This window comes from Coenobita brevimanus, chromosome 94, assembly GCF_032717465.1.
Source record: "Coenobita brevimanus isolate Jiangsu-jjx chromosome 94, ASM3271746v2, whole genome shotgun sequence".
NCBI lineage: Eukaryota > Metazoa > Arthropoda > Malacostraca > Decapoda > Coenobitidae > Coenobita > Coenobita brevimanus.
Window position 1 is genome coordinate 7,243,543 of NC_137047.1, and position 24,254 is coordinate 7,267,796.

The 24,254-nt window shown below is 43.5% G+C and overlaps 1 protein-coding gene across 1 annotated transcript in view; it reads left to right on the forward strand.

The window, feature by feature from the left end:
• Positions 1-15,455, forward strand: part of LOC145412988 (ionotropic receptor 21a-like) — a 30,862-nt gene extending 15,407 nt beyond the window's left edge. Inside the window, exons 9-13 of the mRNA XM_080282811.1 lie at positions 10,685-10,766; positions 11,476-11,706; positions 13,090-13,248; positions 14,880-15,021; positions 15,298-15,455. Coding sequence (XP_080138937.1) covers positions 10,685-10,766; positions 11,476-11,706; positions 13,090-13,248; positions 14,880-15,021; positions 15,298-15,455 — 772 coding nt within the window. The remainder of the gene's footprint in view (positions 1-10,684; positions 10,767-11,475; positions 11,707-13,089; positions 13,249-14,879; positions 15,022-15,297) is intronic.
• Positions 15,456-24,254: the final 8,799 nt, after the last annotated feature.

A 24,254-nucleotide genomic window follows, 5' to 3' on the forward strand; every position in this document is an offset into this window, starting at 1 on the left:
CTGTGACTTCATTCCTCTCAAACACCATAACTTTACTTTTGTTTACATTAACTTTCAGCTTCCTCCTCCTACACACTGTCCCAAATTCATTCACCAAACCTTGCAACTCCCATTCATCTTCACTCAACAATACTGTATCATCAGCAAACAGCAACACCGGAAGCTTCCAAATCTCACCCTCATTCATTAGGGCCAGCCCCACATCCACTGCCCTACCTTGCACCTCCTTTACAACCCCATCCATATATATATTAAACAGCCATGGAGACATCACACACCCCTGTTTCAGTCCCACATTGAGATCAAAGAACTCATTCAGCTCACCATCCACTCGCACCGTAGCCCTAGCTCCCTCGTACATACTCTTCACAGCACTCAACAATTTCCCCTCCACTCCATATATTCTTAATACCTTCCACATACCTTGCCTATCTATTCTGTCATAAGCTTTCTCCAAGTCCATGAAGGCAGCATACACTTTCCTTCCCTTCTCTAGATACTTCTCTACTAAACATCTTAGAACAAATATCTGATCTACACACCATTTTCCCTTCCTAAATCCCCCTTGTTCTTCTCCAACTAGCTCCTCTGTCATATGCCTAACCCTATCAATGAGTATTCTACCATATATTTCACCAGTCACACTAAGAAGGCAAATACCCCTATGGTTACCACATACTTTTCTCTCCCCTTTTCCTTTGTACAGAGGAACAATTATACCTGATTTCCATTCCTCTGGAACCCTTCCCTCTTCCCAAGCCAAACTACACAACTTCCATATCCACTCCACAACAATCTCACCCCCATACCTCAGCATTTCACCACACACTCCATCAATTCCTGGGGCCTTTCCCAACTTAATCTTCTTCATCGCTTCCACTACTTCCGCCCTACTGATCTCTTCCTCCCTCCTCTCATCTCTTCTTCTCCCAGCCATTCCCCAACCACTTATACTCACACTGCTCTCACTCTCTACATTCAACAAATCCTCAAAGTGCTCCTTCCATCTCCTCAATTTCTCTCTCTTCTCCACCAACAATCTATTATTCCTATCTTTCACTCCCCTATTATTTCCCCTTTCACAGTGCCTTACTTTCTTTACCTCCTTCCAAAACAATTTCTTACTCTCCCTCCATTTCACACTCAGATTCCTCCCAAACTCTTCATCCACTTTCTTCTTACTCTCCTTCACCAGTCTCTTAACCTCCCTTCTCCTGCTCACATATACCTCTCTCTTCTCTCTCTCTCATCTTCTCCCCTACCTCTACTCGCCATATTATACACGAATCATATTATATGCACGAATATATTATACACGAATATTATTATACACGAACATATTATACACGAATCATATTATTATGCACGAATATATTATACACGATTATTATTATACACGAACATGTTATACACGAATCATATTATTGTGCACGAATATATTATACACGAATAATATGACACACGAATATAAGGATGCACGAATATATTATACACGAATAATATTACACACGAACATATTATACACGAATCTTATTATTATGCACGGATATATTATCCACGAATATTATTATTCACGAACATATTATACACGAATATTATTATACACGAATATTATTATACACGAACATATTGTACACGAATCATATTGTTGTTCACGAATATATTATACACGAATAATATTCCACACGAACATATTATACACGAATCACATGCGTCTGATATTATACGCGAAATCACGCACTTTTGAATCGTAGGTTGCCAGGGCACGATAATAACAACCTCAGAGTCGCGCGCCGCGGCTATAGTAACCAAGGAGACTCATTTTTAGAGCAGGAATAAAGCTGACTAAATTTCATGGAACCACAACATAATATTCAAGCTGTCAGTGGCCCACTTCCGTCAGATAAACACAAATTTACAGTAGAATTAGTGTTGTTTTTGTTAGCATTATAATGTTTAGTTTGCTTCATGTTTACGTCTGTCCGATAGCACGATAACTCTCTCTCTCTCTCTCTCTCTTTTGTCTGCCTGTCTCGAACCTTTGTGGGAACGACCTTGCTTCTCTTTACGTCTCAGGCTAACTCCTTCTTTCCTTCCTTTTTTTCCTTAATTCCTTCCTTTCTTCGACGTCTCTTTCTTTCCCTATTTCCCCTTCCTCACTTTTTCCCATCCAGTTCCCTTTTCCTCCTCCTAATTCTTTTCACCATTTCCACTCCTTTTCCTTCCTTCTTCCTTTTCACATCCTTCCCTCTTCTCCCTCCCTGTTCTTTTCAGCATTTCCTCCCTTCCTGCCATTATCTCCTTCGCCCCCTCCTTTTCTCCCCTCCTTGCCAGTCCTCGTACCCTCTCCCCCCCTCCTCTCCTCCCCCTACGACTCCCCCCTTCCTCTCCTCCCCCTACCCTTCCCCATCCTCTCTGCACAAGGGCCAATTTAAATCCCAACTCCAGTACGAACTGACGTTCAAACTCAAGTGCCAACTCAGGTCCCAACACAGTTACCAAATGCAAGTACCAACTTAAGTCTTAACACAAGTACCAACTCAAGTCATAACTCAAGCGTTAACTTAGTCCCAACTCAAGCGGAAACTTAAGTATCAGCTCAAGCGTTCCAACCCAAGCGCCGACCTAAGTCCCAACTCAAGTGCCAACGTAAATTACAACTCAAGTGTCAACTTAAGTCCCAACTAATGAATCAACTTAAGTGCCAACTCAAGTGACAACGTGCCAACTCAGGTACGAACATTAATCCCAACTCAAGTGAAACCTTAAGTGCCAACTCAAGTGCCAACTTGGGTCAAAACTCAAGCGCCAACGTAGGTCCCAACTCAAGTGCCAACCCATGTCTCAACTCAAGCGCCAACCTTAGTCCCAACTCAAGCACCAGCTTAATCACAACTCACGGGTCAGCATAGGTCCCAACTCAAGTGCCAACGTTAGCTCCAACTCAAGTGCGAACGTAAGTGTCAACGAAAGCTCCAACTAGTGCCGTGCCAACGTAAATGCCAACTCAAGAGCTAACTTAAGTGCCAACTAAAGCGCCAACTTATGTTGCAACTCAAGCGCAAACATATCTCCCAACTCAAGTGACAACATAAGTGCCAGCTCAAGTGACAACACAAGTGCCAACTCAAGTGACAACATAAGTGCCAACTCAAGTGACAAAATAAGTGCCAACTCAAGTGACAAAATAAGTGCCAGCTTAAACGTCAACTCAGGTCCAAACTCATGCGCCAGCTTGGGTCTTGGCTTAAGTTACAACTTAAGTCCCAACTCAAGCTCCATCATGTTTCATCTCAAGCGGAAACTCAGGTCCCAATTCAAGCACCATCTTTAGTCCCAACGAAAGGGCGAGCTTACGTCCCAACTCAAGCATCAACTGAAGTTCCAATTCAAGCACCAGCTTAAGTCCGAACTCAAGCGCTACCTTAAGTCCAAACTTAACTGCCAACTTAAGTGCCAAATAAAGTGTTATCGTAAATGATAAGTGCAAATGTGAGTGCCAGTTCAAGTGCCAACTCAAATGCAAACTTAAGAGAACACTCAAATGCCAACTTAAATGCCAACTTAAGTGCAAACTCACGTGGTGACGTAAGTGCCAATTCAAATGCTAAGCTCCGACCAAAGTGCCAAATTAAGTCCCAAAATTAGTGCCAACTTAAATCCTAAGACAAGTGCCAACTTAAGTCCTAAAACAAGTGCCAACTTAAATCCAACACAAGCACCAATTTAAATCCCAACTCAAGTACCAACTATAGCTCAAACTCAAGTGTCAACTCAAGTCCCAACACAGGTACTACTTGGGCCCAAACACAAGTACCAACTGAAGTCCTAACACAAGTACGAGCTCAAGTCCTAACTCAAGCGCTAACTTAAGTCCCAACTCAAGTGCCAACTAAGATCCCAACTCATGCGTCAACTTGTCCCAATCCAAGCACCAACTTAAGTTCCAACTCAAGCACCAACTGAAGTCCAGCTCAAGCACCAACTGAAGTCCCAACTCAAGTGCCAACGTAAGTCACAACTCAAGTGCCAACGTAAGTTACAACTCAAGCACCAACTTAAGTCCCAGTTCACAAGTCAACTCAAGTCCCAACTAAAGCGCCAACTTACGCTGCATCTCAAGCACCAACATTAATCCCAACTCAATTGAAACCTTAAGTGCCAACTTAGGTCAAAACTCAAGCGCCAATGTAGATCCCAGCTCAAGCGCGAACTTAAGTTCCAACTCAAGCGCCAACTTATGTCCAACTCAGGCGCCAACCTAAGTCCCAACTCAAGCGCCAACTTAAGTCCCAACTCAAGCGCCAACTTAAGTCCCAACTCAAGCGCCAACTTAAGTCCCTACTTAAGCGCCAACTTAAGTCCCTACTCAAGCGCCAACTTAAGTCCCAGCTCAAGCGCCAACTTAAGTCCCAACTCAAGCACCAGCTTAAATCCCAACTCAAGCGCCAACTTAAGTCCCAACTCAAGCGCCAACTTAAGTCCCAACTCAAGCGCCAACTTAAGTCCCAACTCAAGCGCCAACTTAAGTCCCAACTCAAGCGCCAACTTAAGTCCCAACTCAAGCGCCAACTTAAGTCCCTACTTAAGCGCCAACTTAAGTCCCTACTCAAGCGCCAACTCAAGTCCCAACTCAAGCGCCAACTTAAATCCCAACTCAAGCGCCAACTTAAGTCCCAACTCAAGTGCCAACTTAAGTCCCAACTCAAGCGCCAACTTAAGTCCCAACTCAAGCGCCAACTTAAGTCCTAACCCAAGCGCCAACTAAAGTCCCAAGTCAAGTGCGAACTTAGTTCAAACTTGTCCCAATTTAAGTGCCAACTTCAAGTGCCTCAAGTGGCACTCAGATTACACCTATGTGGAAGTTTTCTACTTAAGTGCCACTTAAGTTCAAGTTCCACTTAAGTGCCACTGAAGTTCCACTCAAGTTCCACTCAAGTTCCTCTTAAGTGGTTCTTAAGTGGCACTTAAGTGGCACTTAAGTCGAGCTTAAGTTCAACTTAAGTGCCACTTAAGTGGAACTTAAGTGTCACTTAAGTTGCACTTAAGTGCCACTTAAGTTCCACTTAAGTGCCACTTAAGTTCCACTTAAGTGCCACTTAAGTTCCACTTAAGTGCCACTTAAGTTCCACTTAAGTTCCACTTAAGTGCCACTTAAGTATCACTTAAGTACCACTTAAGTGGAACTTGAACTTAGTGGAACTAAAGTAGAACTCTTCCGGATAGGTGCCATCTGAGTGCCACTTAAATTGGGACAAGTTGGAACTAAGTTGGCATTTGAGTTGGGACTTTAGTTGGCTCTTGAGTTGGAACTTAAGTTGGCGCTTGAGTTGAAACTTAAGTTCGCGCTTGAGTTGGAATTTCAGTTGGCGTTTGAGTTGGGACTTAAGTTGGCGCTTGAGTTGGGACTTATGTTGGCGCTTCAATGGGACTTAAGTTGGCGCTTGAGTTGGGACGTAGGTTGGAGCTTGAGTTGGGACGTAGGTTGGAGCTTGAGTTGTGACTTAAGTTGGCGCTTGAGTTGGGACTTAGGTTGGTGCTTGTTTTGGGACTTAAGTTAGTGCTTGAGTTGGGACTTAGTTGGGGCTTGAGTTGGGACTTAAGTTGGCACTTGATCTGGGGCTTGAGTTGGGATCTACTTTGGTGCTTGAGTTGGGACTTAGGTTGTCGCTTGAGTTGGGACTTAAGTTGGTGCTTGAGTTGGGAAATAGTTTGGCGCTTGAGTTAGGACTTAAGTTGGTGCTTGAGTTGGGACTTAAGTTGGTGCTTGAGTTGGGACTTAAGTTTTCGCTTGAGTTGGGACTTAAGTTGGCGCTTGAGTCGTGACTTAAGTTGGCGCTTGATTTGGGACTTAAGTTGGCGCTTGAGTTATGACTCAAAGTTCGCGCTTGAGTTAGGACTTAGGTTGGCGCTTGAGTTTTTACTTAAGTTGGCGCTTGAGCTGGGGCTTAGGTTCGCGCTTGATTTAGGATTTAAGTTGGTGCTTGAGTTGGGACTTAAGTTGGTGCTTGAGGTGGGACTTAAGTTGGTGCTTCAGTTGGGACTTAAGTTGGTGCTTGAGTTCGGAGCTACTTTGGCACTTGAGTTGAGACTTAGGTTGGCGTTTGAGTTGGGACTTAGGTTGACGCTTGAGTTGGGACCTAAGTTGGCGCTTGAGTTGGGACTTAGGTTGGTGCTTGTGTTAGGACTTAAGTTGGTGCTTGAGTTGGGACTTAAGTTGGCTTGGGGCTTAAGTTGGTGCTTGAGTTGGGACTTAGGTTGGCGCTTGAGTTGGGACTTAGGTTGGCGCTTGAGTTGGGACTTAGGTTGGCGCTTGAGTTGGGACTTAGGTTGGCGCTTGAGTTGGGACTTAGGTTGGCGCTTGAGTTGGGACTTAGGTTGGCGCTTGAATTGGGACTTAGGTTGTCACTTGAGTTGGGACTTAAGTTGGTGCTTGAGTTGGGACTTAGGTTGGCTCTTAAGTTAGGACTTAAGTTGGCGCTTGAATTGGGAATTAAGTTTTCGCTTGAGTTTGGACTTAGGTTAGCGCTCGAGTTCGGACTTTTAGTTGGCGCTTAATTTGGGACTTAAGTTGGCGCTTGAGTTAGGACTCAAAGTTCGCGCTTAAGTTGGGACTTACGTTGGCGCTTGAGTTGGGACTTAAGTTGGCGCTTGAGATGGGACTTAAGTTTGCGCTTGACTTGGGACTTAAGGTCGCGCTTGGGTTGGGGCTTAAGTTTGCAATTGAGTTGAGACTTATGTTGGAACGCTTGAGTTGGGACTTAAGTTCGCGCTTGACCTTGGACCTACGTTGGCGCTTGAGTTTTTACCCAATTTGGCACTAAGGTTTCACTTGAGTTGGGATTAATGTTGGTGCTTGAGATGCAGCATAAGTTGGCGCATGAGTTGGGACTTCAGTTGACTCGTGATTTGAGATTTATGTTGGTGCTTGAGTCGTTATTTGCGTTGGCACTTGAGTTGTAACTTACGTTGGTGCTTGAGTTGGGACTTCAGTTGGTGCTTGAGTTGGGACTTCAGTTGGTGCTTGAGTTGGGACTTCAGTTGGTGCTTGAGTTGGGACTTCAGTTGGTGCTTGAGTTGGGACTTCAGTTGGTGCTTGAGTTGGGACTAAAGTTGGTGCTTGGATTGGGACAAGTTTACGCTTGACTTGGGACTTAAGTTGGCGCTTGAGTTGAGACCTTAGTTGGCGCTTAAGTTGGGACTATGGTTAGCGCTTGAGTTAGGACTTGATCTCGTACTTGTGTTAGGACTTAAGTTGGTACTTGTGTTTGGACCCAAGTGGTACCTGTGTTGGGACGAATTGACACTTGAGTTTGATCATTAGGTGGTACTTGAGTTGGGATTTAAATTGGCGCTTGTGCTGGATTTAAGTTGGCACTTGTTTTAGTACTTAAGTTGGCACTTGTTATAGGACTTAAGTTGGCACTTGTTATAGGACTTAAGTTGGCACTTATTTGGGGACTTAATTTGGCACTTGAGTCGGAGCTTTAGTTAACATTTGAACTGGAACTTACGTCACCACGTGAGTTTGCACTTAAGTTGGGATTTGCGTTTGCACTTAAGTTGGCATTCGCGTTTGCACTTAGGGTAGCATTTGCGTTTCCAGTTAAGTTGACATTTGAGTTTTCTTTTCAGTTTGCATTTGAGTTGACACTTAAGTTGGCACTTGAATTGGCACACAAGTTTGCACTTATCATTTACGTTAGCACTTTATTTGGCATTTACGTTGGCAGTTAAGTTTGGACTTAAGTTTGCACTTGAGTTGGGACTTAAGCTGCTGCTTGAAATGGAACTTAAGTTGGTGCTTGAGTTGGGACCTATGTTCGCCCTTTAATTGGGACTAAATGTGGCGCTTGAGTTAGTACTTAAGTTTGCGCTTGAGATGAGACTTCTTGCCGCTTGAGTTGGGACTTTAGTTGTCACTTGAGCTGGGATCTAAGTTGGCGCTTGAGTTTGGACCTGAGTTAGCATTTGAGTTGGCACTTATTTTGTCCCTTGAGTTTACGCTTATGATGTCACTTGAATTGGCTATTGTGTTGTCACGAGTTGGCACGTAAGTTATCTCTTGAGTTGGCCCTTACGTTGGCACGAGTTGGAGCTTACACTGGCACTTGAGTTGGAGCTTACCTTGGCACTTAAGTTGGGAACTATGCTGACCTTTGAATTGTAATTAAGCTGGTGCTTGAGTTGAGACTAAGGTTGGCGCTTGAGTTGAGACATGGGTTGGCACTTGAGTTGGGACCTACGTTGGCGCTTGAGTTTTGCCTCAAGTTGGCACGAGTTGGCACTTAATGTTTCACTTGAGTTGGGATTAATGTTCGTACTTGAGTTGACATGTTGTCACTTGAGTTGGCACTTAAGTTGATTCATGAGTTGAGACTTCAAGTTGGCACTTGAGTTGTAACTTACATTGGCACTTGAGTTGAGACTTAGGTTGGCGCTTGAGTTGGGTCTAAGCGCTTGAGTTATGACTTGAGTTGGTACTTGTGTTAAGACTTAAGTTGGTACTTGCGTTTGGTACCTGTGTTGGGACATGAGTTGGCACTTGAGTTTGAACTTTAGTTGGAACTTGAGTTGGGATTTAAATTGGCCCCTGTGAAGAGAGGAGGGGGAGGGGTAGAGGGAGGAGAGGAAGGGGGAGTCGTAGGGGGAGGAGAGGAGAGGGTACGAGGACGGGCAAGGAGGGAAGAGAAAGAGGGGGCGAAGGAGAAAATGGAAGGAAGGGAGGAAATGCTGAAAAGAACTGGGAAGGAGAATATGGAAGGAGGTGAAAAGAAAGGAAGGAAAAGGAGTGGGAATGGTGAAAAGAATTAGGAGGAGGAAAAGGGAACTGGATGGGAAAAAGTGAGGAAGGGGAAACAAGGAAAGAAAGAGACGTCGAGGAAAGGAAGGAAGGAATTAAGGAAGAATGGAAAGAAAGGAAAGGAGTTACCCTGAGACGTAAGGTGAAGCAAAGTCGTTCCCACAAAGGTTCAAGACTGACAGACAAAAGATGAGAGAGAGAGAGAGAGAGAGAGAGAGAGAGAGAGAGAAGGAAGAGAGGGAGTCTGACTGTAAAATATCCCATTCTTTGAGGAAGGAAAGTCAGAATATCTTCAAAGCAAATATCCTCATCAGCAGTGCTGGGAACGCTACTAATAAAAAGTAGCGGCGCTCCCATTCCCGTTACTAGCCCGAAAAAGTGGTGGCGTTACTGGTTACGCTACTTTATACGAAATGTAGCGGTGCTCCCGCTCCTGCTGCTTTGGATAAGAAAAACGTACACGAAGGAAAGGTTAACAAAAATCTGTGATATAGCAATACACTATATACTGTTTTGATAATATTAGTCAGTCTGAGTGGTTATGTTGTGTACCAGTAATGTCAGTATACACTTATACTGAATAAATAAAATCATACATGTCGGTGTCACTTTAATGAAGCTTAGAGCCGAAGGTACAGGAAAAAAGCTATTTACTGTATAATGTAACAAATGTTCTTTTACACTGTTACCTAGTATACCTACTGAAAGTAACATACGTAAGTAACAGGCAAAAAAATGTGGCCTACCATTGATACACATTATATAGATTTATTATATTTTCAATGATACTCATTTAAGATATATACGAAAACGAGAGTAAAAATGGACTGGGGCTTTCTGTTAAAGGCTATACAATGGCAATGTTTTTTCCATTACCTTAAACTGAAAGTAACATACTTTTACGAAATAATAACGTAGTGAGTAAGAATTAGTCTGAAAGAGAGAGTGAGGGAGAGAGCGCAAGTTAGAGACGGGAATAGTTAGAGGTGTGTGTGTGTGTGTGTGTGTGTGTGTGTGTGTGTGTGTGTGTGTGTGTGTGTGTGTGTGTGTGTGTGTGTGTGTGTGTGTGTGTGTGTGTGTGTGTGTGTGTGTGTGTGTGTGTGTGTGTGTGTGTGTGTGTGTGTGTGTGTGTGTGTAGAGGAAAGAAAACGGAAGAGGGAAGGAGGAAGGTCCAGAATCCCGAGGGGACCTCTGAATCCTTCACACGGTCACTCGTGTTCCGATTTTGGCAAAGGCTTTGTAAAATTCTCTCCTTCATGTTTCCTGAAAAAGGGTATAGGAAGCCCCTTTACCGGGCGAGAATACACGTGTCATCGCGTATAGGGATTAGGGAAATAGGTATGTGGCTGGATGGATTATGGTGATGGTGGGTGGTGAAAGTATGAGTGGTATACAATGACAGTGGTAGGTGGTGGTAGTAGAGTGATGGGAGTTTTGTGGGTGGTAGGTGGTGATGGTTGTTGTTGTGGTGGTGTCATGGCAGAGTGCTGGGGATTAAGTAGGTGCAGTGGTGGTCGTAGTGTGGTGTGGAAGAAGGTCCTGATGTCAGCGGTTAATAGGTGTCGATGGTTGTTGCAATAGTGGTGTTGTGGACGAGTGCTGGGAGCTATAAAGGTATAGGGACGGTGGTACGTGGCAGTGGTGGTGGCAGATGATATAGTAGGTAGTAGTGGTAGATAACGTAATAGATGGTAATGGTGCGGTGGTAGAGTGGCAGTGACAGATGCATCACAGTAAGGAAAGTTGTCATAAAACACTATACGAGTGGTGGGTATGGAGAGAATCTTTACTCGTCTTCTGCGTGCATTGTCCTCACACCGACAGATGACCCTCGTGTAGTCGATATATATTAACCTAAGCCTCCCTATCCCCCCCCTCTAGCGGTGGTGAGGAGGTCAGCAGCCTGGCATCTCTGAGTGTTAGCTGGTACTACACTCTAGGTCTACACTCCTGTGAAGCGCAGGTAGGTTCTCTCTCTCTCTCTCTCTCTCTCTCTCTCTCTTTCTGTCCAATAAAGCGAAGCTGTGTATTTGTGTGTCTGTCTGTGTTTGTTCGTTTCTTTCGCTAGAACGGTAACTACCTAATTCTTGTTACATTCGGTCGGGGTAAGTCCAAGGAGTGTCAGAAAAATACCAAACAAAACTTTTGGCGATGACACGCGACATTACGGCGCTAAATTGTCAGAAATCGTGGCACGCGAAATAAGCGAAAAGTTTTGTTTTACTTTTTAGGTCAGAATTAGTCATTATATATATATATATATATATATATATATATATATATATATATATATATATATATATATATATATATATATATATATATATATATATATATAATGTCCATCAATAATATTTGCATACTAATTTTTTTTTCATTTTCGTTAGAGATAAGAGAAAAATAATTATATTCTCCTTCCGTCCATGTACTAAAGTAAAAATATGGGGATTACACCGTCCAGCGCTTGTGTTTTCAGTAGGCTGTTTATAAAAATGGAAATGATGATAACAATGCACAAAGACGATTCTCCATACTAGCATTATAAAATTTTATTCCTGCGCTAATACTTTCTCATATCTCTACAGTTCAACACACATTTCATACACACATCACAACTGGAAATAAACGACAAGATCCACACCCTCCTTCTTCCCACCATTTTTTCCCTTTAGGTGATAGTGCCTAAGACGCAGAGCACCCGCATCTTCATCATCTTCCTGTGGCTGTACACCATGACGCTCACCATCGCCTACTCCACCAACCTCACTGCTTACCTGCTCGTGTCAAAAGCTCCCGCCACCATGGAAACAATTAAGGAACTCCACGCGTCGGGTTTGGAAGTTTCGGGGGTGGGCAAGTTTTACGGCAACGCGCTTGGCTCCGCTAGCGACCCTTATCTGAAGGTGGGTGATGAAGGAAAGATTGAAGGAAGGAAGGAATGGAGGAAAGATGGAGAAAGGTAGGAAAATAGGAAAGATTGGGGAAAGGTAAGAAGGGAAAAAAGATTTGGGAATGATAGGTGGTGAGGTAGGAAGAAGGATCGAGGAAGGCAGTAGGTAAGAATAAAGAGGGAAGGTTGGAGGTAGGAAAGATGGGGAGGGTAGGAGGTACGGAAGACTGGGGAAGACAAAAGACTGGAAAGATGGGGGAAGGTTGGAGGTAGGGAGGATGGGGGAAGGTAGGAGGCAGGGAAGATGGGAGAAAGTAGGAGGTAGGAAGGATGAGGTACGGAAGATGGGGGAATGTAGGAAGTAGGAAGGATTGGGGAAGGTAGGAGGTTGGGAAGGAGAAAAAGCGGAGGGAAGGAAGAAAGATAGGGGGAAAGTAGGAGGTAGGAAAGGAGGAAAGATGGGCAAAGATAGGAGAAAGGAAGGGAAGGTAGGAGGTAGAAAAGCAGAAAAATAAGGGGAAGATATGATGCTCGGAAGGCAGAAGACAGGGTATGGTATGATGACACTGAAAAGGATGGATTAGCTTATTACAGGCCTTTGCCACACACAAGGATGACTTTTTAATACCCTTTCAGTACATACATGACCCTTTTCGACTTTAGTTTGCGTTACTGCCAGGTGTTTTATTCAGCTTAGAAATATCTTGTGGCAAAGGGATAACTGGAGACTGTAAACCCTACGCTATCAACCGTCTCAGTATTACGAACACTTCCCTCAGGTAGGCTATGTAGAGAGTTTAGGGACGCCCAGCGCTTGTCAAAGCGCCGTTCAGTATACTGTTTCTAATTTTTAGCCATTAACGGCAATCATACACTAGAATTTATGATAACACAAAATACATTTTCATCGTAGTTCATTTTACATCAGCAGATTAGAAAGGGCCATCAACAAGATCATTTTCATACGATAAGAAACTTTCAGATATGCATTACAAAACAATACAAAGAAAAGCAAACAACAGCAGACTATTAATGGTCCTTTTGTGGATGTTTGTTACAGAGACTACTACCTCATTTCTTGAGAGCTGAAGACAAGGAAAATAAAGCTGGTGATGTTATTCATCCAGCCATCCTATATACTTATTCTATAAAAAAAAAAAAGGAATAGATTTTTTTTTTAAATGGTGGTCGGACTCCTAGGACTTCACCATTTTTTTCTAGGGCAAAAGTAATAAAATGATCGTTTCACTCTAAAGACGCAATTACATTTATATATTAAAAAAAAAGTTACTATTACGTGTTATACTGGTAAAACTTTTAAGCAGGAAGCCTATGGAATAACGTGTAGGTTGCCAAGTTTTAATTTACAATATTTATCAATTTTTCCCTACCTCAGAGCCTGCAGCAGCGTTTTCAACCTTATGACGAAGCCAGTGACATCTTCCCCCGGGTACTGTCGGGCCGCGCCGTCATGATCCAGAACAGTCCCTACCTCGCGTTTGTCGCTGCCACTAAGTTCACGTCCAGGGGCAGGGCCAGGATGCGCCTCATGAGGGTTTGCTGTCTTTACTGTCCAAATGAAAAGAAAATGTTTTTTGTTAGAGGAGACGAAACTATTATGATTAGTCTGTACGACGATTTTTCTTTTTACATTCTTCGATACCCAGACTATTTTATTCCGCTTAGAAGAGACCTGCACCTTCAGGGGTTAAGTACAACCTTATTTGACCCCTGCACTACTAGGGGGCTCTTCTAAGGTGCATAAACCAAAGCAGTATCAAGAACATAGGTTAAAAAGCCACCGTACTGAAAGGGTTAAGATTTCGGTGAGGGGAAGGGGAGGGACTTTGGTGACAGTGATGGTGTGAGGGGGTCTGGTAAAGGTGGTGAGGGGGTCTGATAAAGGCAGTGGTGAAGGGGTCTAGAATACTATGACTACTCGTATATCTAATTCTATGAGAAGATAAGGACAGAATAGGAAACACAAGCATGGAAAAACCTTCTTGTTTTCCTGTCCTTACCTACTACTCACAGAATTAGATACATTCATACTACTCTCTTTAACAAAGTCTCGAGTGGACGACTGGATCTGTTGCTGCTTGCTTTCCTTTTCACACCTTGGTACAAAACTGCCCCCCACTATCATCAGACCCCCCTCACCATCATCAGATCCCCTCCCCCATCACCATCACTAAAGCCCCTCCCCCTTCACCATTACCAGACCCACTCCCCCTCAGCACACCCCCCTCCCCTTCACCCGCATAATTACCATCACCACAGATCCCCCCCTCACCATCACCACCAGACCCCCCCTCACCATCACCATCAGACCCCCTCCCTCACCATCACCAGTTCCCCTCCCCAACACAGTCACCAGGCCTACTCACCTGAAATCTCCTCCCCTCACCACCACCAGATCCCCTCCCCCTCAGCACCACCAGACCTCCACCTCCTCACCATCACTCTAACCCCCCCTTCACTACTACCAGAAACCCTCTCCTTCACCATCACCAGACCCCCCCCCTTTCCCCAGACCATCACCAGACTCCCCCATCCTCACCACACCACACCCCATACCCTCACCATACCCCTTCACCCTGACCATTATCCCCCTCCCATTCACCATGACCTGACCCCCTCCCCATCACCAGACTCCCCTTCCCTCCACCATCACCAGATTTCCTTCCCCTCACCATCACTACTAGACCTTCAACATCACCAGATCCCCACTCCCTCCCCCACACCATTACTATCACCAGACCCCTTCCTCCTGCCCCTCACTGTTACCACTAGACCCCTCCTACTCACCATCACTGTCACCAGACCTTTCCTCTCTGCTCCACATCAGGGGGACATATTCGTAAAGGATCTCAGTAGACAGGATTACCTACTCTCCACAGTTAAATATTAAGAATAATGCTTTTGTTGAAGTTTCCACGTTGTTATTGACTCGCTTTTTTTTTTTTAAATATCTGTTAGCAATACGAGTAAACATGAAAAAACAAATCAGGCAATCTTTTACCCAACATTAGATCAAGAAATTTAGTGAATTCGGCACCAGGAAAACAAAAATGTAATCAGCCTCATACAAAACTTAAGAAAGATTTCGAATATGGCAACAGGAATACAATATTTTTCGACACAATACAGTCACAGAAATTTATGAATAGCACCCCCCCCTTCCAGGAGTGCTTCGCGCCGTTCAGCATCGCTATGGCCGTGCAGCGCCACTCACCCCTCAAGCGCAAATTCGACGAGGTGATTGGCTGGGTGGTGGCGGCTGGCCTGGTCAGACACTCCTTCCTTAGGTCATTCAGGCTGTATGCTCGCAACGCGGTGAGATACGTACAGTACCTGGTGTGTGTGTGTGTGTGTGTGTGTGTGTGTTTGCAATTCTTAATATTGACATACTCTGCACAAGTGACGAACGAGTTACTGAAGGCGTAATATGCATAATAAATCGCTAAGGAAGAAGTGTTACGCAATCTTGAAAAAAAAAAAAAAAAAAAAAAAGAGAATACTAGTCTGCTTCTCTCATCCCTCTGCCTCCACTTACAGAAAGAACTTGAGGAAGTGAAGGAGACTTCGACGAATGTGAAGGGAGGAGGGGGAGCAGCCGGAAGAGAGGAGGAGGAAGGGGAGGAGGTGGAGAGGGAGGGCGTGACGTCACTAAGCTTAGAACACCTGCAAGGGATCTTCTTCATCATCGTTCTGGGATGGGTGGCATCTGGCATGATATTCTTGATGGAGATGGTGGTGTAGGGCACATGAGACAGAGGAGGGGACGAAGCAGGCCAATAGGAAGGAGGAAGCAAAATGTTAGGACAGCTTGGCGGTAAGAGAAGAGACAGAAGCACAGGTTTCAAGACAGAACACTATCAATAAAGTCCACAGCGCATTCATTTTGTATTATTTCATCCCACTCATTAAATAAGTAAATGCACAAGGTACAAATACTGTTATTTAACCACTTCACAACGAACACTATTATGTACGTACCGAAGTAGAGTTCATATTTCTTTTCACCTGGAAGAGAAGTACCATGAAGCACCTCAAAAGTACTCATATATATGAGCATCTTCAAATTAACTAGATTACAGCAGGTGGCCTCTGGCTCCTTCCCTTTTATGAGTCCAGAATCAATAATCATAACACCAAACTTATCACCATTCTTTCTTATTCACCATCAATTTCCCCGTATAAAAGTAATTGATAATCCTGCTTCATGAATGTCAACCAACCTGCGACCAACACTTTTCAGGATACAGGTGAATGTCCTTGTTATCCAAGCTTTGATGAACTCCGACTCACATACCCTTCCCAGCGTCACACCTTCACAAAATTTCATTATGAGAGGGCATACTCGGGCTATGGCGTAAAATGCAGGAGTTCCACCCGCCCAGAGCTCTGACTTCTCCCAGGTAAAACAGACATCATCATACCTCCATCTCTTCCCAGTTTTCATACAGGCTGTATGTAATGGCCCTCTTACTTTACCTTCTTTGCACTAGCGCAGCCGCCATCACCCAAACCACTCATGGCAACCACGTCTCTCGTGTTCCCCGCTGACCTCACCCTCGAAACCATCCCGAAGTAAGTTGAATTATAATGCAGTTCCTCGATATGTAGACCAGATATTGGTCGCCGAGACAATTATTTTGCTAAAATTGAGAATAAATTATAAATTCCCCCCCCCCATCCCCGCAAGTGCCGAGAATTGGCAAAATAATCCATCAAGAATCTGGCCTGGGGCTGAACTAACCCTGACTTACCGTACCTTAATAAACATAAATATATATGGATATACCAATACTGTCCAAAGAAAACGCCTTTGATCATTTCCCATTCTTCCCGTCAACATCGGGCCACTTCCGCCCTCACATTTTCTCACTTTGTTTTACAGTTTCATCCAAGAAAGTACTCTGCGATGCTCAGGTTTTGTATTGATACTCGCTATACCAGTATGACGGCTTAATCAAATGCTTTCATCTTTTCATATGCTTTTAACAATACCGCTGTTATTTCAACGTGTCTCCTTCCCAGCGAGTATAATGATTGCTTGTACTATTATTATTAAGACACCTGAGCAGAATGAAAACGATGTACTGTACTAAGTGCAAGTGACAATGTTAACAAAGCTCCAGTTAATTTAAAAAAAAAAAATGGAAGATTGATTTCGACCTTCACAGAATTAGGTCCACCTTGAAAATGGTGTAACAGTTTTGTATTCCATGCAGGGCTGAAACGACACCTTGAATCGTGGCATCGATACTTTACAACCAATACTTCCCATGAAATCATTCGAAATGCATCATGTATTACTAAACTATATTCACTTAAAAAAAGACATACATAATTTCAAAAAAGTTTTCATTTTATTATGTTATAATTCACATAATTTAGACTTACATGTATATATACCAGATAGTGATACATTAATAACAATACACAAATATTTTACAATAAAAGTTTTCAACTAAACACATGAAGCTCACGATCACAGACAACCCAGTCAATGAGCATTACCTAATCCCCATAAGGCACTGACGGCGATAACCACTAGATTAACTTAAGAGCAGATTTAGTCCTTTCACCGGGAGGGTTTTTCATCAGCTGAATAAACCCGCTAGAAGGTTAACATGCGCCTCGACCAGTGAAAGCGAGTTAGTCGACTTCCCGTTGGCGTAGACTTACGTCATAATGCCTCTTCCGTAACGATTTATTTTCTTACACCTTCCTTGCTGTTGTTATATATGTGTAGCTGTTTTACATCGACTTAGTTTGGATCACTAACGTACAAGCGAATTAATAAGGTGTGATATGCACATTTAATTGCTGAGGGAGAGGAGTTACAAAATAATGAAGCCAACCAAAAAGGGACTAAATAGGGAAGCTGCCAGAGATCGAGCAACATGAAGAGCCGCCATTAGGTGACCAAGGCCGACTCATGCAAGCATGTTAGAGCCTTGAAAAACGAAAACGAACCAGAAACACGCTCCATAATGATTGTGATTGGAACACTAATAAAATGAGATCACGGAGAAGGGAAGGAAAGCCCCACATTTCTGATGTCATTAACTCTCAGTATTAAGAAATCTTATCACCTTAAGACTCTAGGCATGTCATCTTTCTCGTCGTAGTAAAAACGCAGAATAAAACTTCATGGTGAACTTGTTAAATAAAGCAAAATATCTAAACCTTTAATGGTATTTGTATCTTCAACTGCGTATCGACATTGTCTGCATCAGTAACACATGAGAGGATATTAAAATATAACGTACAAAATATCTCGCTCAGGAATATCTGTCTATCTACAGCCAAACGCCTGAATTCAGTAAGAGGTGGCCACAAACTACTCGCCTCCATGTCACCTGTCTCGTGCCATTTCGCTGCCCTCCCCCCAACTTACACCCCCTTCTCATATACCTCTACTCCATCCCTCCATCTCATCGTCGGTCTCCCCCTCCATCTCCCCCCCCTCCACCTCACTTATACACTTTTCTCGTAAGTCTCTCACTCTCCATCCTCTCCACATGGCCAAACAACCGCAATGTATCTTTCCTAACACTTTCTATCACATCCATTTCCACACCACAACGTTCTTCATTTTCTCATTTGTCGGTCTGTCTCTCCACGTAACTCCACATGATCCTCTCAAAGAACTCATTTCCACTGCTCTCACTCATGACTTGTGTCCTTCCAACAAGGGCCAAGCTTTGCAGTGGGGATCACAGTACTATCATGCAGCGACTTTTTTACTTCCATGCTCATTTCCCTATTTCTTATCAATGTTTTTTGTAAACCAGCAACATTTCTTCCCTACTGAACCCTTTCAAGCATTCCATTTTCTAAACTTCCATCCTTACTCATCACACTTCTCAGGTACTTAAATGCACAAAATCTCAAAAACCAACGAAAATGTGGCCCTCTATCTCGTTGCTGTATTAATAAAAAGTGCACACCGGGCAAACCTCATTCCAGCAGGTATCCTAAAGTGATCATCAGATTGTGCGTCTTGTCTTCCCTTCACGATCTCAGGCTTAAAAATACAATCATGAACAACTCTTAATACAGCTTTTTACAGTTGGTGGTCGTGTAATGAAAATATACATACCGCAAGCTCCACTGAGTGTCCTCCATCAAGATAAAATTTTACTCCCCCACCCCCCTCAAAAAAATAAAAGGAGGGAAAAGTGGGGGCGGGCTGGAGAGCTAAAACGAAAACCAGCGATTCGTGCTAGATTTCAGTTACATCCGTTTAAAGCAAAAAATAAATAAATAAAAGATGTTGCGAAATGTAAAATTTTACCTACCTTCCACCATTTCAAAGACCAAAAAACACCAGAGTTACAAACGTACATCTGAACTTGTACGGTACGTATTTATTTTCCAACCCCAAGGAAAACGGGACATTGGTGAGATGTTTATTTGAAGAAGATATACTTTGTTCACTATAACTAGGAGCACATATCTCCAGCTTGAATGCACAGCTATAACAGAACAGATTATGATGCAAGTCACGAAGTGCTATGAAGAGAATGTACTGCAGAGGTGCAGTCTTTTGTCAGTCATGGAGATACTGCAAACAAGCTTCAAAAAGACAAGACTATCCGCCTAGCTAAGGTGAATGAATTATAATTTGGTTTCAAGGGGCTACCACAAGACTACTAGGGGATTCTAAGGAAACTATAAGGGGCTACCAGGTGGGCTACAAGGGGCTACTTCTAGGGGCTACCAAGTGGACCTCAAGGAGCTACACGAGGGGTACCTCTATGGAACCAAAGTGCTGTAGCTGTCGTTGTTGTCGCGTCGGTTGCAGGACCTGAATATGGGAGAGTCCACACGGGTGCAACACAGACACACCAGGATGGCCAAGGAAAGTCCTGCAACACAACAATGCATTTAGCTAGTCCTGCAATACAACAAAATATTTATTCCTGCAACACGTTAAAGACTGGTACACTGTTAGTAGTAGCAGACGGTTTCAATCAGCTTTAGAGTCAACAGGAATTTATATGTGTGTGTGTGTGTGTATATATATATATATATATATATATATATATATATATATATATATATATATATATATATATATATATATATATATATATATATAAAATCTACCAGCAACAGAAGGTACAGTAAAAAGTAGTGACTCCTCGGAGTACACACACTTTTCCTATCCCCCCCCCCCTTTTGTCTCCTCGATCTATCTATTTTCATTCATTCATCGATCCACTCAAGGATATTAGACAATCCACCTATCTATCTGTATCTATCCATCCATCCATTTATCCATCTCTCATCACCTACCAGCAACTGAGGGCACAGTAACAATAAAGAAGTAATGAATCTCTTCGAAATCATCCTCGTCTGCAAAGGCGTGGATGCATCGGAACCCAGCAGGCAGGGAGCCCCACGTTTGGTTCATACAGATCAGACGCGGCTCGGGGTTCACCGTAGACCTGGAGAGTAGGAGGAAGGTTCAATGCAGGGTTCTAAATGGCATTCTAGGTTCAATGGAGGGTTCCAAAACGAACAGTACGTTCAATGGAAGGTTCTAAATAGCATAGTACGTTCAATGGAGGGTTTTAAATAGCACAGCAGGTTCGATGGCGGGTTCTAAATGGGGCAATATGTTCAATGGCGGGTTCTAAATGGCACGGTAGCTTCAGGAGGGTTCTAAATGGCACAGTAAGTTCAATGGAGGGTTCTAAATGGCACAGTAGGTTCAATGGCGGGTTCTAAACGGCACAGTAGATTCAGTGGAAGGTTCTAAATGGTATAGTGTACAGTACAAGGGCGTCACTAATAAGAAAAGCAGAGGTAACTCAAAAAAGTAAGAATAGAATAAGGGTAACTCACATAATATGGTATAATCGGGGGTTCTAAATGGTATTCAAAGAGGTAACAAAAAAAAGTAATGACAACTGGCATAAGTAATAACATAATCTTGGGTAACTCAGACTTACATAAATAACAAGAATATAATCAGGGGTTCTAAATGGTGTGCAAGAAGGTAACTAATAAGAAGAGAAGTAAACAACGTAGGTAACAAGAATATAATCAAGGTGTTGATGGTGCTGTTGTTGCATAACCCAGGTCTGTCTGGTCAAGCAGACCCGTCAACAACTGGTAAGCAAGTGCATCTGTGGGGCCATCCTACAAGTATAGTACAAAACATAAGCAGTGTAGGGAACCGGTGCCCCCTTGTGGCTGACAGCGCATCGCCAAGGAGAGAACAGGGTTCTTCCCACAGCGAGGTGCCGGGGGAATATGAGGTTTGCCTCCCGGGTGGATCCAATATCCTGTTCCACATAGGGTTCAAAGCGCCACCGCGTGCAGGCACCTCGTCAGCAACAAAATCAGGGGAATCTCACATAAATAATAATAATAATATAATCAAAGTTAACTCACACATATCCAACTTTGCAAGAGTACGATGCTTGAGATCCTTCATGAAGCAAGTTGTCCCAGTTGATTTCGCCGTGGTCCACCACCTGGGGCGGTGCCTGCAAACACCCCACGAATACACACCTGGGGGAAAAGGGGATAGGTGAGAGAGAGAGAGAGAGAGAGAGAGAGAGAGAGAGAGAGAGAGAGAGAGAGAGGGAGAGAGAGAAATCTCACTCACTTGAAATTTGTGGCGATGGCAGTCCAGGCCTTGTTGGTACATTTGGATTTCGTCTCGTTCATGGCATCACACCTGAGATGTGAGAAAATAAGTGAATGTAAGTGAGAAAATAAGTGTGTGAGAGTGAGAATGTGAGAGATAGTGTGTATTACACTAACCTGATGAAGTTTCCTAACCCCCTTCAGTTCGTATGATGACCAAGTGAAATCTGACTGGCGGGTCGATTTAGTAACTTTGGAGAGTCACCCCTACCTAATATCTACATCTCGTCGAATCTTATCAACCAACGACCAAGTGTCAAGTTGTTGGAATGGATCAGTTAATTAACATAACATGAACACTTATATAATTTTTTTATCTTAACATGAAAATTTGCCCCACACACCTACTTCACACATCTGCCCTTCTCACACACCTGCCCTTCCCTAGTTACTCTGCCCTACACACCTGTTCTGCCCCACACATCTGCCCTACTCCATACAGACACCTGCCCTGACCTCACAAACTTTCCTTACCCCACACACCTGCCCTCTCCACACATCTGCAATGACCCCACACACCTATCGTGCCCTATACATCTGCCCTGCCTGGTCTACACACCTGTAACTCGTGTCGCAGGTGTAGGTGATGACCGTACCATCCTCCTGCGATCCCTTCCAGTCCGTCTTGGTGTTGACGGGTTTGGTGGGGGGCTGGGCTTTGCACCGCAGGTCTGAGGAGAAAAGATCATCATCATCATCATCATCATTATTATTATTATTATTATTATTATGAGATTTTTACTGGGTTTTCTTCTGAGATTCACGTATTCATGATTACAAGGATTAGTGAACCTTGCTCTATCTAGACCTCCCCAACCCTCTTAAACACTGGAAAACTGGGTTTGGATATTTAAAAAAGAAAAAAAAAGGCACCACCTCTACTACATCTATCACCATTATCACCACCATCACCACCACCACCTCTACAACCACCACCAACAACCACCACAGTACGTAAGCTATCAGATTGCTTTGAGGGTTCCTTTCATTATTTCATTTTCCTACCTTTGTTTATTTCCATCTTTCATATCTGTCTTTTAATGATCCTGCTCACGTTCCTCTTCTACTTTCATCAGTGACATTTCCCTTCCTTCTCTCTCGATAATTTCTTTCTCTCCTCAGCCACCAATACATTTACTATCATTCTGCTCTCTCTCTCTCTCTCTCTCTCTCTCTTCTTTCCTTCCCACCCCGCAGTATTCCTCTCCTTCCCTTCCTATATTTTTTCTCCCTCTTCAGCCACCACCTACCTTCCGGGCAGGTGACCCCAGTAGCCGGGTTCGTCCAGGTGAGTGAGGTGTGATCACAGGTGGTCACGTGACGATCAGCCTTTGTGCTCAGTCTGCAGGAAAGGAGAAAGATAACACAATTCAAAAAACACAGAAAATACCAATCAACATCATCATCATCACCGTCAACATTTTTATCCAAGAAGGGAGGATGAGAACGGCGTGTTATTAAAAACGGGGATGGTGATGCTGCTACTATATCATCATCATCACCATCATCAAAACAACAACAACATATTTTTGCAGGAAGGGAGGAGAAAGATTCCGCAGTCTTAAAAAACCCAAACGGTTCTACACTCAGTTTGTCCTTCCTATTAAAAAAAAGTTACGATAAGGACTTGGTTGCTAATGCGTTTGAACAAGATCTAATAGTCAGTCAAAATCAACCAAAACCAAATCCAGTCAACCAAAGCAACAAAATCAACAAAACCAAACCCAATCTAAAAACAACCAAATCAATCACAGGCAATCAAAATTAACCAATACCAAACGACTCAACTCAACCCATACAAAAAAAAAAAAAAAAAAAAAAACTCTGAAATTCCTACCCCAAAACACATGCCAGCGACTCACCTGTAGCCATCCTCACACATGTAGATGACCGTCTCACCCGCCAAGTTGGTGGTGGCGGTGGCATTGCCGTTGGCGGGGGCGGGCAGGGGGCTGGCAGCACATTTCTCCACTGCAAGCACCACAGTATTCAGCATTACTTCAGATGTAATACTACCATAACACCAGTAACGAAATCAAGAGCACGGTGCGTAAACATCATTTTAGCTTTAACATCAGTAGGCTACTAACGCTAAAAGAAACTTCAACATCACCATTAATATGAACACTGCATCGTTTAAATGAACACTATATCCATCATCCCCATGAACTCTGTGTTGCATTCTTATCTCCGGACGAGTTTGTGTAACAGATTACGTCCTCGGGCTGAAGGGATTAATGGTGCACAATTTCAAGACGGTGCGAGGAACTGTTGACCACACCTGTACAGTCTGTCAAAATCCCTGCAACCATAATATTCCCTCCTTCCCGCCACTCACCGGTGAAAGTCATGGTGGAGGTGTCGACGGTACCAACTCCAGCCAGCGATCCACCGCCCAGTGCGTCCACCTTCAGGCCCGACTCAACCTGTGGATATAAATACATCATCATCATCATCATCATCATCATCATCATCATCATCATCATCATCATCATCGCCATCATCCTGTTTTCCATATCCACCAATCACCATCATCATCATCACCATTGTTTTTCATATCCACCAGACCACACACACCGTCATCATCGTCACCAGTTTTATCACTATTCTAGCGCTAACCACTTTTCCCATCTCAGTTAGTCGACACACCATCATCAATATCAACCTCATCATTAGTATCCTAACTTTATCCTAATCCTCGCCCCTCACCTCTATTCCACACACACCCTCACCTCTATACCCATAATCCCCTTCCCATCCCAACCCCTCACCTCCCACCCCTCTCATCCCTTCAGACTGTGGGATAAAGTTTGTTTACTCCCTTGCTTCCGTTCTCCCAGCATTATAAATTGGGAACCTATATGAAAATTCGACTGTTGCTTTTAA